This window comes from Budorcas taxicolor, chromosome 18 (genome assembly GCF_023091745.1).
Source record: "Budorcas taxicolor isolate Tak-1 chromosome 18, Takin1.1, whole genome shotgun sequence".
Taxonomy (NCBI): Eukaryota; Metazoa; Chordata; class Mammalia; order Artiodactyla; family Bovidae; genus Budorcas; species Budorcas taxicolor.
The window spans coordinates 67,688,629-67,705,670 of record NC_068927.1 but is presented as its reverse complement, the minus strand read 5'-3'; the positions used below and the strand labels follow the sequence as shown (position 1 = coordinate 67,705,670).

The 17,042-nt window shown below is 50.2% G+C and overlaps 1 protein-coding gene and 1 non-coding gene across 2 annotated transcripts; one reads left to right on the top strand and one right to left on the bottom strand.

Moving 5' to 3' along the window:
• Positions 1-2,702: 2,702 nt before the first annotated feature.
• Positions 2,703-16,768, bottom strand: LOC128063058 (zinc finger protein 135-like). The gene is made up of 5 exons (XM_052655617.1): positions 16,163-16,768; positions 13,489-13,573; positions 8,197-8,323; positions 7,389-7,484; positions 2,703-6,630 (listed from the first exon to the last, which is right to left on the bottom strand). The coding sequence occupies exons 1-5, from the start codon at positions 16,342-16,344 to the stop codon at positions 4,073-4,075; spliced, it is 3,048 nt and encodes a 1,015-aa protein (XP_052511577.1). The 5' UTR covers positions 16,345-16,768; the 3' UTR covers positions 2,703-4,072.
• LOC128064238 (U6 spliceosomal RNA) lies at positions 8,833-8,939 on the top strand. Its single transcript, XR_008200955.1, has one exon. It is a non-coding gene; the product is annotated as a U6 spliceosomal RNA (small nuclear RNA).
• Positions 16,769-17,042: the final 274 nt, after the last annotated feature.

Here is a 17,042-nt window from a genome sequence, read left to right as displayed (position 1 = left end):
TTTTCTCATGTTCCCAGCACATAGGAACTATTACTTTTGACTTCTGAGTGTATAGATGACTCATTTTTATGTGTATAAGATTTGGTATGTATGTCTTCAGTGCATATATGAAATATATGAGCATCATCACTATAAATGTCTCTCTTAAGTATCTTGAGTCAGGGATCAGTCCAAATTCATTGGATTCGAAGCTCACATGACTGAGTGCCAGTTTGGGAGGAAAAATTAAAAATTGCCAAGATGAAATTAGGTGTTAGACCTTGGAAGGGGGGCAGGAGTTAGTAAATGACTTTGGAGTATAGCTCCTTTCACTTTGTGACAAATCCATGAGACCCAAGCCGCAAAATACAGCTTAACCCAGGCCTCTCTCAGCCCGCCAGCCCCTGAGTGCATAGACAGGACAGTTTGCAGAAGTCTCAGTGGTATCTACTAGCTCTCCGGCTCCAGCCTCTGGCTGAGGAAAAAAACTCTCTTGAGAACTGTGCTACTGAGAGGCCACACAAAACTGAGACAACTCTCCGAGAACAACACCGCCCATGCCCCAGCCCCTGCCCCAGCCCCAGCCCCAGCCCCAGCCCCAGCCGGAAGCAGGCTACCCGGGAGTGTGGGTAAAGGGGCATGGCTTCTGCAGTGGGGTTCCGGTCCGGTAGTGGAGACTTCTGAAAGGGAGGCTGGGACAGATCAATCTTCCCGTTTTCTTTTCTTTTTTTTTTTTTTTTAACCAAATTTGTTCTCAGTGATTCATTTCCCTTCACGTTTAGATGTAAGACCCTCAGCGCAGACTCCTAATGCCTGAGCCAACTCACTTTCCCCTGATATTAACAAATGGGGACATCTGGCGATATTTTTCTCTTTGTAGAATCAAATCGTCCATTGGTTTGTTTCACCATGTCTTGGGCAGGATGGTGATAGTAGGGGAACAGCAAACACATCCTAAATTTCTTTTAGTAGGTTTATTTTTATAATGGTTTAAGAAAAGCAACTCTGAAACTATTTTAGAAATGTTTTAGAATTCAGCAAATTAGTGCTTTTATGGGGGTAATCAGCGTTCTATTGAAAGTGAAGTCGCTAAGTTGTGTCCGACTCTTTGTGACCCCACGGACTGTAGCCTACCAGGCATCTCAGTCCATGGGATATTCCAGGCAAGAGTACTGGAGTGGGTTGCCATTTCCTTCTTCAGGGGATCTTCCCAACCCAGGGATCGAACCCGGGTCTCCCGCATTGTAGGCAGACGCTTTACCCTCTGAGCCACCAGGGAAGCTCCATTCTATTAAAAACGGACTTAAAAATGTGAGGGAATCATAGGTTGGATTTGGAGGTATTTCTGTATATGTATACACACCCAGGTACCTTTTGGTATGAATCTGTGTGTTCGTATGTGTGCCTTTATTTCCCAGCAAAAAGTGCACCTGGCACTCAGATTTGGTCCTGAGTAGTGTCCCCCTCTAAAAGGAACCAGTTCTTTGGAACTGGAGAATTATGGCTGATTACAGGGTTAGTAACAAGATGAGCTTGTAACATTCTGAAAAGAAAGGATGTCTTCAGAAAATGATGGAGGCATGTCACAGGGATGTTAGGAACTTTCCTGAAGGGACTCTCATTGGCCACTTCTGGGACAACGTAAGCACCAAAAAAACTAAGAACAGCAATGCCATAAAACAGGTGTTCACCAAGGCCTCAGGGCAAATCTCTGAAAACACTGACAAACCACAAGTGCAGAGGCTCCTAATGTGAGCCCCCTCCCAACTCCCAGTCCACCATTCACAATAATATAGATGTGAATATCTCTGGTCAGTTTTCACTTTGTCCCTTCTATTCTGACTACTTTGTTTCTGATCTTCCCAGCACATCTGATTTCCTTGAGGACAAGAAACTACACAAAGATAGAAGCACAGGGAAACAGCAGAGGATACATGGGAGGAAAAAAATAGCTGGCCAAAGGATCAAGGCTATTGAGCTGCCCTGTTCAGTACAGCTACTGGCTGGCTATGTGTGGCAAACGAGCACTTGAAACATGGTCACAACAAATTAAAATGAACTGCAGATGTCAAATACACTCTGTCTCAAAGACGCAGTATACTGAAAAAGCACATTATCTCATTAGTGCCCTTTTATATTAACATGTCAAAGTGGTAACATTTGGGATATATAGGGAAAAATAGTAAATTAGTTTCACCTATGTCCTCTTGCTTTTTAAACTGGACTATTACAATATATTTAATTTACATCTCTGGCTTACGTTGTTTCAATTGGGGAGTGTTGCTATGCACTACATATTGTTTCCTAAGTGGTTTTTTATCAGTTTTTAAAAATTTTTATTTGGTTATGTCGGGTCTTAGTTGCAGCATGCAGGATTACCTGTTCCAAGGCATGTGGGATCTTAGTTCCCCAACCAGGGATCAAACCTGCATCCCCTGCAATGCAAGGTGGATTCTTAACCGCTGGACTGCCAGGGAAATCCCCTTAAATGGTTTTTAAATGGCTCAAATTAATTTCATAAAAGAGGCATTCCCCAAGGGCACTGCAGAACAGTACTGAAGACCATTTGCAAACATGGTCCCCTCCAATGGAGAAATTTCAAGTTAACTGGAAACATTCCAGCATTGTGATTCAAAAAATCAAACTGATTGATATAACCCTAACTGATGGTTAGTTACCAAAATCAGCCAATGCAACTTACATTTGGCTTCTAATGAGGGTGACAAGTCACTAAGGATCATGGTTGTCAGGGCAACCGCTGTTAGTGGATTCAGGGTTCAGTGAAATACTACAGACTCCCTTCTAGTTGCATTTTATAAAAACAAAATCTTATTAAACACTAGGATAGAGTCCATTAAAAAAAAAAGCTCAGAAAAGATTAACCTGTACATGTCTCAAGAGATAAATCTTGCAAAACATGAGCTTCCAATGTGGATGTGCACTTGCTCATGAGATGGTGGCTCTGTTGTTGTTTAGTTGCTAAGTTATGTTTGACCCTTCTACAACCCCATGCACTGTAGCCTGCCAGGCTCCTCTCTTCATGGGATGTCTCAGGCAAGAATACTGGAGTGGGTTGCCATTTCCTTCTCCAGGAGAGCTTCCTGACCCAGGGATCAAAACAGCATCTCCTACTTGGTAGGTGGATTCTTTAACACTGAATCATCTGGGAAGCCCCAAGATGGTGACTTAACAAAGATTAAAACTTTTTTGTGAAACAGCAACATCTGCATTTCTAATGCCTTTGAGTCTGGTAGAAAATTTTATAGCAAGAACAAAGCAGTAAAAGCCATCTCAGAATCTGCAAGACTCTGTGGATCACTCTACCTTTCAAGTCTTCCTATACAAATCTTTTCAGTTCCATTGCATATAAAAATTAACTTATTGCCACATAATGCATACAACTATTTTAAAATCTGTTTATAGTACATGGATAATTATCATATGGCATTCACATTTGTAAGGCTGGTGGCCATGTACCTTGTTCAGTTACACACAAATCAGAAAATTTTGTGCTGAGATATTTGCACATTCATGATTCCATAAAAATGCCACTATCATGTCTGGAACATTCTGCCATATTGGTTTTTAGCAAATATGAAAGTCAACTTGCACTCTTCATAAGCACCTACCCACAAGAATGTCATGTGCAATAATGACAAATTCTGACTGCATCTGATTCTTTTATATGACTGGCATTTGCTGAGTTTCTCACCACTTTGAGAATGTCTGGTTTAGAATATGGTGACTTCTTAGAAGCCACCCCATGTCCACTACATTTTTTCCATTTCTCCCTTTTGTAGGTTCTATAGTGAAGCACTGGTGGGCACTCATGGCTGAAGGTTCTCAACAGTGATTAACTTCACACTTCCCTACTGTTTGGATGACTGGCTGTCTGGGATGGATGACCCAGAGCTTGCTGTTCCCACAAGCACTCCTGTAAATGTCAACTCTGTGTGGGAGTCTTAGGGTGTGTTGAGCACAAAGGCTCGTTTACAGTGTACTGTTTATCAGGAGTATGACTGGGTCAAATGTAGTAAGCGATGTGCTATGGCTTAAGGCTTTGTTTGGTCCCAGCACACATACTGGAGTGGGTCTACCCAGTATGAGTTCTCTGGTGCTTGGTAAGGGAGGAGCTGTGTGTGAAGGCCTTCCCACAGTCCCTGCACTCATACGGCTTCTCTCCTGTGTGGACCCTCCGGTGCTGAGTGAGGTGGGTGCTCTGCCTAAAGGACTTTCCACAGTCCTGGCACTCATAGGGCTTTTCCCCAGTGTGTGTCCTCTCGTGCTGGCTGAGCGATGAGCTGTGGCTGAAGGATTTTCCACATTCGTTGCACCCATAGGGTTTTTCCTTGGTGTGAATCCTCTGGTGTTCTATGAGGAGGGAGCTCTGACTGAAGGCTCTGCCACACTGACTACACTCATAGGGCTTCTCTCCTGTGTGGATCCGCTGGTGTTGAATGAGTGGAGCAAGCTGGCTGAAGGCTCTGCCACACTCGTTACACTCATAGGGCTTCTCCCCAGTGTGAATCCGCTGGTGTTTGGTCAGGGATGAGCTGTGGCTGAAGGCCTTGCCGCAATCACTACACTCGTAGGGCTTCTCCCCGGTGTGGATTCTCTGATGCTGAGTGAGGTGTGTGCTCTGCCGGAAGGCCTTCCCACACTGACTGCATGCATAGGGTTTCTCGCCTGTGTGCGTCCGCTCGTGCTGGCTAAGCGATGAGCTGTGACTGAAGGCTTTCCCACACTCATTGCACCCGTAGGGCTTCTCTCCTGTGTGGATCCTCCGATGCTCAGTCAGGAGTGTGCTCTGGCTGAAAGCCTTCCCACACTCACTGCACTCATAAGGCCGCTCGCCTGTGTGTATCCTCTGATGCTGAATCAGTGGTGTGATCTGGGTGAAGGCTTTTCCACATGCCTGGCAGTCATAGGGCTTCTCCCCAGTGTGAATCCGCTGGTGTTTGGTCAGGGATGAGCTATGGCTGAAGGCCTTGCCGCAATCACTACACTCGTAGGGCTTCTCCCCGGTGTGGATTCTCTGATGCTGAGTGAGGTGTGTGCTCTGCCGGAAGGCCTTCCCACACTGACTGCATGCATAGGGTTTCTCGCCTGTGTGCGTCCGCTCGTGCTGGCTAAGCGATGAGCTGTGACTGAAGGCTTTCCCACACTCATTGCACCCGTAGGGCTTCTCTCCTGTGTGGATCCTCCGACGCTCAGTCAGGAGTGTGCTCTGGCTGAAAGCCTTCCCACACTCACTGCACTCATAAGGCCGCTCGCCTGTGTGTATCCTCTGATGCTGAATCAGTGGTGTGATCTGGGTGAAGGCTTTTCCACATGCCTGGCAGTCATAGGGCTTCCCCCCGGGGTGGATCCGCTGGTGTCTAGTCAGGGATGAATTGTGGCTGAAGGCCTTGCCACATTCTCCACACTGGTATGGCTTCTCCCCAGTGTGGATCCGCTGGTGTTTGGTCAGGGATGAGCTGTGGCTGAAGGCCTTGCCACAATCACTACACTCGTAGGGCTTCTCCCCGGTGTGGATTCTCTGATGCTGAGTGAGGTGTGTGCTCTGCCGGAAGGCCTTCCCACACTGACTGCATGCATAGGGTTTCTCGCCTGTGTGTGTTCGCTCATGTTTGCTGCAGGAGGATCTAAAGCTGAAGGATTTCCCACACTCGCTGCACTCATAGGGTTTCTCACCGGTGTGAGTTCTCTGGTGCTGGATCAGTGGGGCAATTTGGTTGAAGGTCCTCCCACACTTAGCACACTTGTAAGGCTTCTCCCCAGTGTGGAGCCGCTGGTGTTTAGTCACTGATGAACTGTGGCTGAAGGCCTTGCCACACTCTCCACACTGGTATGGCTTCTCCCCAGTGTGGATTCGCAGGTGCTGGGTGAGATGGATGCTCTGTCGGAAGGCCTTCCCGCACTGACTGCACGTGTAGGGCTTCTCACCTGTGTGTGTCCGCTCATGTTTGCTGAAGGCGGATCTAAAGCTGAAGGATTTCCCACACTCGCTGCACTCATAGGGTTTCTCACCGGTGTGAGTTCTCTGGTGCTGGATCAGTGGGGCAATTTGGTTGAAGGTCCTCCCACGCTGAGCACGCTTGTAAGGCTTCTCACCAGTGTGGATTCGCTGGTGCTTGGTAAGCGCTGAGCTGTTTTGAAAGCCTTTTCCACATTCATGACATTCATAAGGCCTCTCACCTGTGTGTGTTCGGTGGTGTTCAATGAGTGCTGAGCTGTGACTAAAGGCCTTTCCACATTCCTGACATCCACAGAGCTTCTCTTTTGCACAGGTTTTCTGTTGAGCATTAGAGTCTGGATTCTCCCTCTGTCCATGGGTTCCCCACATTGGGGCACCTTGCCTTTCAGGAGTCATTGGTTGAGTTGGGAGATCTGGCCTCAGACTCAAGTCTTCCCCACACCCATCCCCCTGCTGCTGCTCCTCTGTCAGTGTCTTCACAAGCATGCAGGCTGCCTGCACCACACAGCTATCTGACTTCTCACGGCCCTGTTCCCTGTGGCCTGCAGCATCTTCATCCTTAGAGTGCCACAGACTTTCCTGTAGGAACCTTTCTACCAGGGCATTGTTGGGTATTTCTTCAGTTACACCTTGCTTTTCAGTTGATAGCTTGCTTTGGGGTCTGGTTTCCAAATCTGAAAGAAGCAGAGAAATGGAAATGTCCCCTAATCCTGGTTCTGAGGGAAGTCTGTGTGTGTGTGGGTGTGGTGGTGGTGAGTGGACAGAAGAATAAAACTCATAGTTTTGAAAGGTCCAAGGCACAGGTGGCTTTGTGCATTAAAAAGTACATTTTTACAAATCAAGGAAGGAAGCACAGAGAATAATCACGGGTCGGGCATTGGTATAGGGGGTGTGGATGGAATGTTCAGGGGAACATAGAGAATGAGGGCAGGAGAGGATGCTGAGGAGAAAGCATGCATCCAGGGAAACTGTCAACAGATGTCCTGGGCCTGGAGTACCCCCAGCCCAGAGCAGAGCTCAATGGATGTGCTGAAGAAAGAAACAAATGCATTTCCTCCTCCTCCCTTCTAGCCCTGGGATCTGACTCTCCCTGTACAGCCATGGCCTCAGTGCCTGACACCCCCACCCTGACACCAGACTTGCTTAAAAGTGTGACGTGGGTACTTTTCCCATTTGTTACACTCCAGTGAAAAGTTATACAGAAAAGGTCAAGCAAGATGTGGTTGGCAGAACAGAGACTCCCAAACATATCCACGTCCTCATCCCTGGAGGCTTTGAATTTGAGGGTACCCTTCTCACAGCAGAACAGGTGCTTGGTGAATGTTCCCTGAGAGACTGAGTAGTCAATTTGCTCTGAAGAACCAAGGGTGGGTGTGGAGAGAGAAGCTGGGGGTGAACAGGCTCCCCCCAGACTGCAGGGCTTTCAACTCACCTGGACACACACCTCGGGGGCCTCCCTCATCCGCTGCCCACAGCTCTGCCTCCTGCTCCAGCAGGGAGATGACATCCGGCTTTGGGAGCCAGTGTCCTGCTCAGAAGGAGACCCATGCAGTGAACATCTGTGTCCTAGGAGCCTCCCTAACCCTCTGCCCACACCTTTAGTCTTCCAGGACCACATGTCTGGAGTTCTGGGAAGACATGGTTGTTGTAACAGCTTGTACCCTTCCTTAGAGGCCCCTTCCCCCTACTCAGTCCCTGACCCCATCCTTAGCCCCAGGGTAGCCAATCAGAGCTCTGCTTCTTCCTTTGCCTCATGGCAACAATGACCAGCGTGGAGGGGACCTGGCTGCCAAACCAAGACAACCTAGGGGCCTTATGTGGGTGCCCGGGACACAGACCCTGCCTCTACTGCTGGTCTCAAGCCCAGGAGAGGCACACTATTAGCTGTCTCATCACCTTCAGAGGGGCCCATCTGTGAATGGAGGATGAAAGAGGTATGAGGGAAGGAGGGGGTTCCCAACAGCACCAAAGACAGATCCAGGTCTGCCCTGGGGTTCTGTGGTCGCGGGACTGATATGTCCCTTTTTCCCCAGGACTTTCTGCTTCTGGCATTGTTCACTCGGATCTGTCATTTGCAACCAAAACACTATAACTGATGTTACCTACACTAAAACAGTCAGGCCCCTGAAGCCCAAGACAGCCCAGGTATCCCCATTTAAGGCCTAGATGTACTCCCACTTTTATCCCAGGAAAATGAGAACCTGTGCTGGGGGCAGATCAGGGCATGGGGGTGGCCTCACCCACAGAGACCAGGAGCCTGAAGGTCTCTAGCATCACATCTCGGTACAGGGTCCTCTGGGCCGGCTCCAGACACCCCCACTCCTCCCGGGTGAAGTCCACGACCACGTCCTCAAAAGTCACTCGGTCCTGAAACATCACACACATGCATCCTCAGAGCCCCCAGCGTGGCTGCTGGGAGCGAGCAGCTGGTGAACAGGGGCCTCGGCCCCGCAGGTGAGAGGGTCAGGGGATATGGGTCAGGTTCTCCTTAGCCCTGCTGGAGGAGAGACTCTTCAGATGAAAAAATGAGGAGTAACAGTGAAGAGGATGACTGTCCTGACACGCTGGAGTCACAGGAAGTGTGCTTGCGTGGGTGCCCCTCAGGGAGAAGGCGGGAAAGGAGCAGTCAGGCTGCTTCTCTGCCTCACCCTTTGGCCAAAATCACATCTGAGCGGTCCATGATGTATACATAATGAAACAAAGCCCTCTTTAAGAGATAAGAGGGTCCATGCTGCCACAAGCCCATTTTCCAGAGACTGGGAGAATGTAAGTATCTTGTCCAAAGGTATAAAGCTAGTAAGCAGCAAGTCCAAGGGTTGAATGTGGGAGATTTCATTAAGAATCTGTTTACCGTGTAAATTAAATTCAAGTACATGGTGCTCGCTTCGGCAGCACATATACTAAAATTGGAACGATACAGAGAAGATTAGCATGGCCCCTGCGCAAGGATGACACGCAAATTCGTGAAGCGTTCCATATTTTTGTATACTATCATGTAAGAATTGAATCGCTAGTCTATGTCTGACGCAGGATACAGCATGCTTGGGGCTGGTGCATGGGGATGACCCACAGAGATGTTATGGGGAGGGAGGTGGGAGGGGGGTTCATGTTTGGGAACACATGTAAGAATTAAAGATTTTAAAATTAAAAAAAATAAAAAATAAAAAATAAAATAAATAAAAAAAAAAAAATAAATTCAAGTACATGAAGATCCATGCATTAGTGGAACATCAGTGTGGTAGTGGGAGCATTTCAAAGCAATGGGGCACACTGGGGCAACTGGCCCTTTTGGGGGAAAAACAGTAGATGTCTATCTCACACCATAAATAGATTCAAGAAATCTTAAAGAGATGAATATAAAAAAGGAAACAGTTGGAAAAGTATAGACCATTAATTTAATTTGTGGGTGGCAGAGAAAGTCTTCACAAATAAAACAGAAGTCAGAAAGAAGAAAAATGAGTTTGGTAGGAAGAACTGTGTCTCCACCATCCCAGCATTACCTAGCAAGGAGGAATTAAGATGGCAGGTGGAATTAAGGTTGCTAGTCTGCTGACCTTAAAATAAGGAGGTTATCCTGGAATACCCTAGTGAGCCCAATGTAATCACAAGGGTCTTTCAATGAGGAAGAGGCCAAAGAGTCAGCCTCACAGTAATGGTATGTGCTGCTGCTGCTGCTAAGTCACTTCAGTCGTGTCCGACTCCGTGTGACCCCACTAGAGTGGGTGGCCATTTCCTTCTCCAATGCATGTAAGTGAAAAGAGAAAGTGAAGTCGCTCAGTCGTGTCCGACCCTCAGCGATCCCGTGGACTGCAGCCTTCCAGGCTCCTCCGTCCATGGGATTTTCCAGGCAGGAGTACTGGAGTGGGGTGCCATTGCCTTCTCCGAATGGTATGTGAGGAAGACTCAAATGGCTGAAGCGGTCTTAGAAGATGGAAGGGGTCCAGGAGCCAAGGAACACAGGAGGCATCTAGAAGCTGGAAAAGGGAAGGCAGCGGATTCTCTCCTAGAGCTGCCAGAAGCAACACAGCCCTGCGGACGCCTTGATTTCAGCCTAAGGAGACGTATTTCAGACTTCTGGTCTCCAGAAGTATAAAACAATAAATTTGTGTGGTTTTAAGCTACTAAGTTTGTTGGGATTTGTTACAGAATCAACAGGAAAATGATACATTCAGCAATCAAAATTCATGATTTCTAGATGACAGTCTTTACAAGCCACAAGGACCATAACAGCAGAATGAAAATATTTGCAACATAAATGGAAGGAAAAGGATTACTGGCCAGCACATGCAAAGACCTGACAAATCAGTAAATAAAAGGCAACCAGCAGGACAGAGAGTCCGGCCCTTCTGAGAAGAGGGTGGCTGAGTACCCAGGCATGGATTACTTGCACAACTGGCAGGTTTTAAAAAACACATATAGTAGTTATGCTGGCAATTCCACTTCCCCATCCCCCCAGAACCTCGCTCCCCTGCTGCACTGTCTACACGTGACAGACAACTGGTAATAGCCTAGACACCTGTCATATGGGAGCAGCCACAGTTAGTTTCTGGAAAACCTGCAGCCATGCACAAGATGGGGGACACTGATACGCACAGCTGGGGAATAACCTTCCAGGTGGACACATCCCAGGGTGGGACATCACCAGCACAGTGCTATTTATGTGAAGCAAAACCGAGTTCTAGTTCCTATTTGTCTGAAAACATGTATATTAGCACCGGAAAGTGAGGTGCATAGAGTGACAACAGTGGCAGCTTTAGAAGGAAGTCTAGGAGGGACTGAGGAACAAGGGGGCTTTCTAAGTCTGCCTGACACTTTCACAATGAGAATATCATTATGGGATTGTGTGGTCTTAAAAAAAGTCAGCCAACTATGGAAGACACCAGAGTTCTGACACATCAAGAACTTTAAATTTCTGAACCTTAAAAAAAAAAAGAAATTCAGAGCAAACATGTAGATGGTGCTGAGAGATGCACATGGATTGCTCACTCAATAGCCCCAGCCATGGGTGATCACATCCAGCCACTGTTCACCGAGGGAGGACGACAACAGAGTCGCCCAAAACCACCCGGAGAAAGGGCTGAGCCAGGATTTGAACTTAGGAAGTCTGGGTCCATCGATTGCCTGTTGGCCACGGGGCTAAGCCAGTTCCCTGAAAGACAAGTGAGAGAAGAGCAGGCTCCAGGGGTCGGAATGGGAGAGTTCTGGGCCTTGGGGGTAGGCAGGGGACTCGCACCCTCCTACCTGGTTCCTCCTTGGACAAACAAGGACCCCTGAGATGTCACAGCAGAATTGACTGAGGGAGCCCCAGAGGGGCTGTGAACCCCACCCCTCAGCTGGACCATCCATGGTGTCCATACGTGCAGGCACCAGGCTGCACGCTCACAAAATCTACACAGTGCATAAACAACACCTGAATACAAAGAGGAACAGTGGAGGGAGAGCAGTGGAGAGTGGCCGGGAAAACGGAACGGCGGGGATGCCCAGGGGCAGGACCCCCAAGGGCTGTTTCCTAGTCTTCAGTTTTAAATACTGGGGTAACAGAAGTACTGTATGACCCAGGAATCCTGCTCCTGGGTACGTATCTGAAGAAAACAAAAAACAGCAATTCTAAAAGACATATGCACCCCAGTGCTCACCGCAGCACTACTTACAACTGCCAAGACGTGGAAGTAACCCAAGTGTCCATCAACAGATGAGCCAGTAAAGAAGACTTGGTACACACATGCACACCTACAGACACTCACTGGAATGCTACTCAACCACAAAAAATGCAATTTTGCCATTTGCCACAACATGGATGGACCTGAAGGGTATTATGTTTAGCGAAATAACCCAGAGAAAGATAAATACTGATCATTCTCTCACATATGGAATCTAACAATAAACAAATGAACAAACAAAACAACAACAGACTCACAGAGAATAAGGCCAGTTTCTTCCGTGATTAGGTGGGGAATTGATGCTTTTTTTTACAAGGCGCATGAGGTTTGGGTACTCACATCTTCCACAAAAAGATTTTCACATCACTGAAGCAAGTATTATGGATGGCCAGAGTGGAGGGCAGAGTTAAGGACTTGGCCATGTGGAGGGGGTGATCAGGGACACAAGGCCACCCACTTCCTGGACCCTGGTCTCCCAGGCAGAATCTGCCTCTGCTAGAGACTCTCCCACCGGCGGGGCGAGGGTGGGGTGGTGATATGAAGACTGGCAGTGGATCCGCTTGGTGGAGATTCCAACCCCAGCCCCAGGTATCTTTGCACTACACTCCGGCCCTCTGGCTTCATCAGCAATTTGCTGGAAGCTCCCTGAGAAGGCTATTGGGAGGAATGAGGGAAGTCACAGGAAGTCTGCCCAGGACTCGGCACACAGTGGTTGCTTTACCTCCAGACCCAGCTTCAAATGACGCTGAGGGCAGGGCGGGGTGGTTTTCTTTTCTCTCACCAACCCTCCCTGCTTGCTCCACACTTTCCAGACTCATTAGATCTGGATCGCTCAGTTATCTGCAGAGTCCTACTGAGCACAGGTCTGGACACTGCAGAGGCCGTGGAGACGACACACACACACGCGCGCGCTAGCTGCGGCAGAGGGACCTGGAGGAAGAGGCACGAAGGAACAAAATGTGCGTGGGGCTCTGGGGCCTCAGGGGTCGACGCTCAGGCCCAGCTCCACCACTCCCAGCTGAGTCACTTGCCCCTCCTCCTGCCTCGTGGGACTGATGTGGAGGTTGAACCCGGTGAAACATGTCCAGCGCTGACCAAGGTTCAGAACACTGTCTTCACCCATTCTCCGTGTGCCTACTGTGTGCCAGGCCTTTGCACGTGGTAAAAATGGCCGGAACTGCTTCCCAAGGCCTCAGGCCCCTGCAGCTGGCCTAGGAGACCTGGCTCTCCATCTTCCTGCCACACGTGTGCCTGGTCTTCACATTAAGTGCCCGGTGCGGTCCCACCCCCAGGCCTCTGCTCCTGCTGTCCCCTCCACCTGCACCATTCTGCCTGTGGGCTTGACCCCTCCCTCTCCCTTCCTGCAGGTCTCTGCCTGGGGGCCATGCCTCACAGAGGCCTTCTGACGCCCAAGCCCACCCTCTTTGGGGCCTTATTTCCCTGCCCAACACATGGTACGTTTACATTACTAAGTACTCTGTGAGCCGCGGGGCGGAGATTTCTCGTCTGTTTCCGCACCTGCAGTACCTGGAACAGTGCCTGCTCACGGGCAGTGCTCAGTACATGTTGGCCAAGTGACTGGAGGGAGTGTGAGCTGGGAGAACAGACCCTGAACCCTGTGATGAGAAAGTTCCAGGCCCGTCAGTGGGATGGATGAGCGATGTCTGCCAGGATGGCACAGGGCAGGGGTGGGGTGGTGGGACCCAGCTGGTCTTCTCGGAGTGGCAAGCTGAGATGTGGAGGGAAGTGGAGCTGACGAAAGCACAGGCCGGGCTGGGGATAGGGTGAGGGCAGGCCCCTGAGTGCAGAACGAGCCTGGTGGGGATGACGGGCAGAGCCTGAGGGCCGGGTGGGAGGTGGCGCTGTACTCACCAGGTCCCCGGCAGTGAGGAGCCCAGCGGTCATTCCTTCCTCCTCGGGCCTCTCGCAGGAACAGTCAGCTCCTCTGTAGGCAGTTCTGGAGGGAAAGGGGATATGAGAGACTAGGCAAGTGACAAGTGACCCCAGGCCCTGAAAGGCCTGTGTGCACTTAGAAGGAACTCCGTGCCCAGGTGGGATGCAATAGGATTGCCACCTCAGCGTGGCAATTTCTTGAGCTCCTGCTGTGAGCCCGATGCTATTCCAGGCACTGCTGAAGGAAGACCTCATTCCAGACAGGGAAACGGATGGCCAGAGGGGCAAGGGGCACAGCCCAGGTCGCACAAATGATTCCCAGGGTGATAACTCTGTTACTGTGCAGAAGGCAGAAAGCCAGGCAGTACTGGGGTCTCTGGCACTCTTTGGCGTGCCTGTTTCTACAAAAGGTTTTTCTCTTATAAAATGAGGATGGTGACCCAGGATGGAGCTTACAAGAATTAAAATGTGAAAAGGCGGGGATCCCTGGTGGGCTAGTGGTTAGGATTCTGGGCTTTCAATGCCGTGGCCTGGGGTTTAATTCATGGTTGGGGAAGTGAGATTCTGTGAGCCATGCAGTGTGGCTAAATAAATAAGTAAATAAACAAAATGTGAAAAGAGCTGAAGGTAGAGCCCAGCAAGCAGCAGAACACAGAGAAAGGCGACTGCTGCTGGGGGAAGGCTTATGGCTTCCGCGAGCATCTGCTACATGCACAGCCTGCTCGCAGTGATTTACAAGCATATCCCCGGCTGACTGCCAAGTGAAACTCAGGCCAAAGGCAGGATGTGTTTCTCTTCTTTCTGGACTGTCCCTTAACGACCCTGCCTATGCACCGGATTCTGCCCCAGCCACTCCGCCCAGGTGTCTTCATTGTAGCTTCCTGGATGGGAGTTAAGCCTTTGACTGTGTGGATCACAATAAACTGTGGAAAATTCTGAAAGAGATGGGAATACCAGACCACCTGACCTGCCTCTTGAGAAATCTGTATGCAGATCAGGAAGCAACAGCTAGAACTGGACATGGAACAACAGACTGGTTCCAAATAGGAAAAGGAGTACGTCAAGGCTGTATATTGTCACCCTGCTTATTTCACTTCTATGCAGAGTACATCATGAGAAACGCTGGACTGGAAGCAGCACAAGCTGGAATCAAGGTTGCCGGGAGAAATATCAATCACCTCAGATATGCAGATGACACCACCCTTATGGCAGAAAGTGAAGAGGAACTAAAAAGCCTCTTGATGAAAGTGAAAGAGGAGAGTGAAAAGTTGGCTTAAAGCTCAACATTCAGAAAACGAAGATCATGGCATCCGGTCCCATCACTTCATGGGAAACAGATGGAGAAACAGTGGAAACAGTGTCAGACTTTATTTTTTTGGGCTCCAAAATCACTGCAGATGGTGACTGCAGCCATGAAATTAAAAGACGCTTACTCCTTGGAAGAAAAGTTATGAGCAGCCGAGGTAGCATATTCAAAAGCAGAGACATTACTTTGCCAACAAAGTCCGTCTAGTCAAGGCTATGGTCTTTCCAGTAGTCATGTATGAACGTGAGAGTTGGACTGTGAAGAAGGCTGAGCACCGAAGAATTGATGCTTTTGAACTGTGGTGTTGGAGAGGACTCTTGAGAGTCCCTTGGACTGCAAGCAGATCCAACCAGTCCATTCTGAAGGAGATCAGCCCTGGGATTTCTTTGGAGGGAATGATGCTAAAGCTGAAACTCTAGTACTTTGGCTACCTCATGAGAAGAGTTGACTCATTGGAAAAGACTGATGCTGGGAGGGATTGGGGGCAGGAGGAGAAGGGGACGACAGAGGATGAGATGGCTGGATGGCATCACTGACTCGATGGACGTGAATCTGAGTGAACTGTGGGAGTTGGTGATGGACAGGGAGGCCTGGCGTGCTGCGGTCCATGGGGTCGCAGAGTCGGACAAGACTGAGCGACTGAACTGAACTGGATGGGAGTTAGCATATTCAGTGATGTTTTATGGGCTTATCATCCTCTCCCTGACTCTCCTGTGGCATCCAGGGCGGAGACAACGTTGGGGATATAGGACGGGGCCTGGCACCTAGGACATGTAAACCCTTGCTTGTTGAAGTAATGAAGGAACCTGGAGTGCCCGGAACGCTGCTGATGCTCAATAAGATTTTAATTTGTCTGTTTTCTGGGTCCCCTGTGGTTAAGATCAAAATCCGTTGCTTTGGGTCTCCTGTACCTTTATTCTTTAGGGACAGAAGCCCCTCAAGAAAGCGAGGTTCCAGAGCTGACATGGTGGGGCCTCGTCCTTTCCCACCTCCAAACGTCGGAGGTCTCGCCCAGTCCGGGGAAGAATGCAGGTCAGTCTGGCTCCAGGCGCTGAGGAGTCAGGCCAGCTAATCTCTATGACTATGCTCCTGAAGCCAAAACCCTCAATCCCTTCACCAAAGCCGTGAGCCAACCCCCGCCCCAGCTCCTCCCCTCGGACACTGACACCCAAATCGGGCCCCGCCCACTCGGCCCCTCCCACACCGCCCACAGCGACGCAAACTAGGCCGAAGCAGTAAAAGGGATGCGACACAGGCGCGCGCGGCTATGGCCGGGGTCCCAAGGAAGCCCCTGGACCCGCGTTCCCCCCGGCCTCCCCTACCTCGGCCAACCCAAACCTCACTCACCGCCGGACTGCAGGACAAAGGCTGAGGCCGCCACGGAGCGCACTGCGCCTGCGCACCGACGCTGAACTACACCTCCCAGAGGGAGGCGCGCGCCTCCGAGCGTCTTCCGCTCGCCACGCCCCGTCCTGGGTGGCTGAGGTCGAGGGGCTCTGAATCTTGGCTCCGCCTTGTTTTCCACCCATGGACCCTCTCCTTCCGCACTCCTTGGAGGAATGGCAGGACGAAGGCCACGCCCGCTGCTGGCCGAGATTGCGCCTAGCTGGACGGGCGTCGAACTACAACTCCCAGAGGGCAGTGCGCTCACCTCCGGTCGTTTCCCAGGTCGTCCCACCCGTCCTGGGACGGAGGCTGAGAGGGTCGAGCGCCTCCGACGCCTCACTCCTAGGACTGCAGCGGCAGGCTACGACTGCGTTGGTCTGGAAGTGCGCCTGCGCAGAGGGCGCCGAACTGCATCGCCCAGGGCCACTTGCGGTTTCCCTGGGCGTCTATTCCGGGTGTTATGCCCAGAGTCCGAGGCCCCAAAACTGAGAGAATAAGACGTCCACGGCACTGCAAAGGCATAACGGGGTTTATTGCTAGCTCGAGCTAGGGCTCAAGTCTCACCCAGCGCAGTGGAGTCTTGAGAGAGCCCTGAGCGCTGACTCACAGCTGCTTTTATACGGGCGGTTCTTAGTACAGCTGGCGGGTAATGATTAGCTGAGCCGTATGCGCGCGCGATTTCCAAATCCCGCATCCCTATCCGGATTGGCTCAGGTTTGGGACTTTCCCAGGGTGTGGTTCCCCGGAATCATGACTCAGGTTTGGCGCCAGCGGGAGCTCTCCTTGGGTGGGGCTTCCTGGAATTATGACTCATGCTTACAAGAACCTAAGGCTTAGGCCT

Excerpts from the sequence above, each read along its gene's own strand:
- LOC128063058 (XM_052655617.1), bottom strand. The coding sequence starts at position 16,344 with ATGGGTGGAAAACAAGGCGGAGCCAAGATTCAGAGCCCCTCGACCTCA. Across the intron at positions 8,324-13,488 it reads TCCTCACTGCCGGGGACCTG|GACCGAGTGACTTTTGAGGA; the intron begins GTGAGTACAGCG and ends GTGATGTTTCAG. Across the intron at positions 7,485-8,196 it reads CAGGCTCCTGGTCTCTGTGG|GACACTGGCTCCCAAAGCCG; the intron begins GTGAGGCCACCC and ends CCTTCTGAGCAG.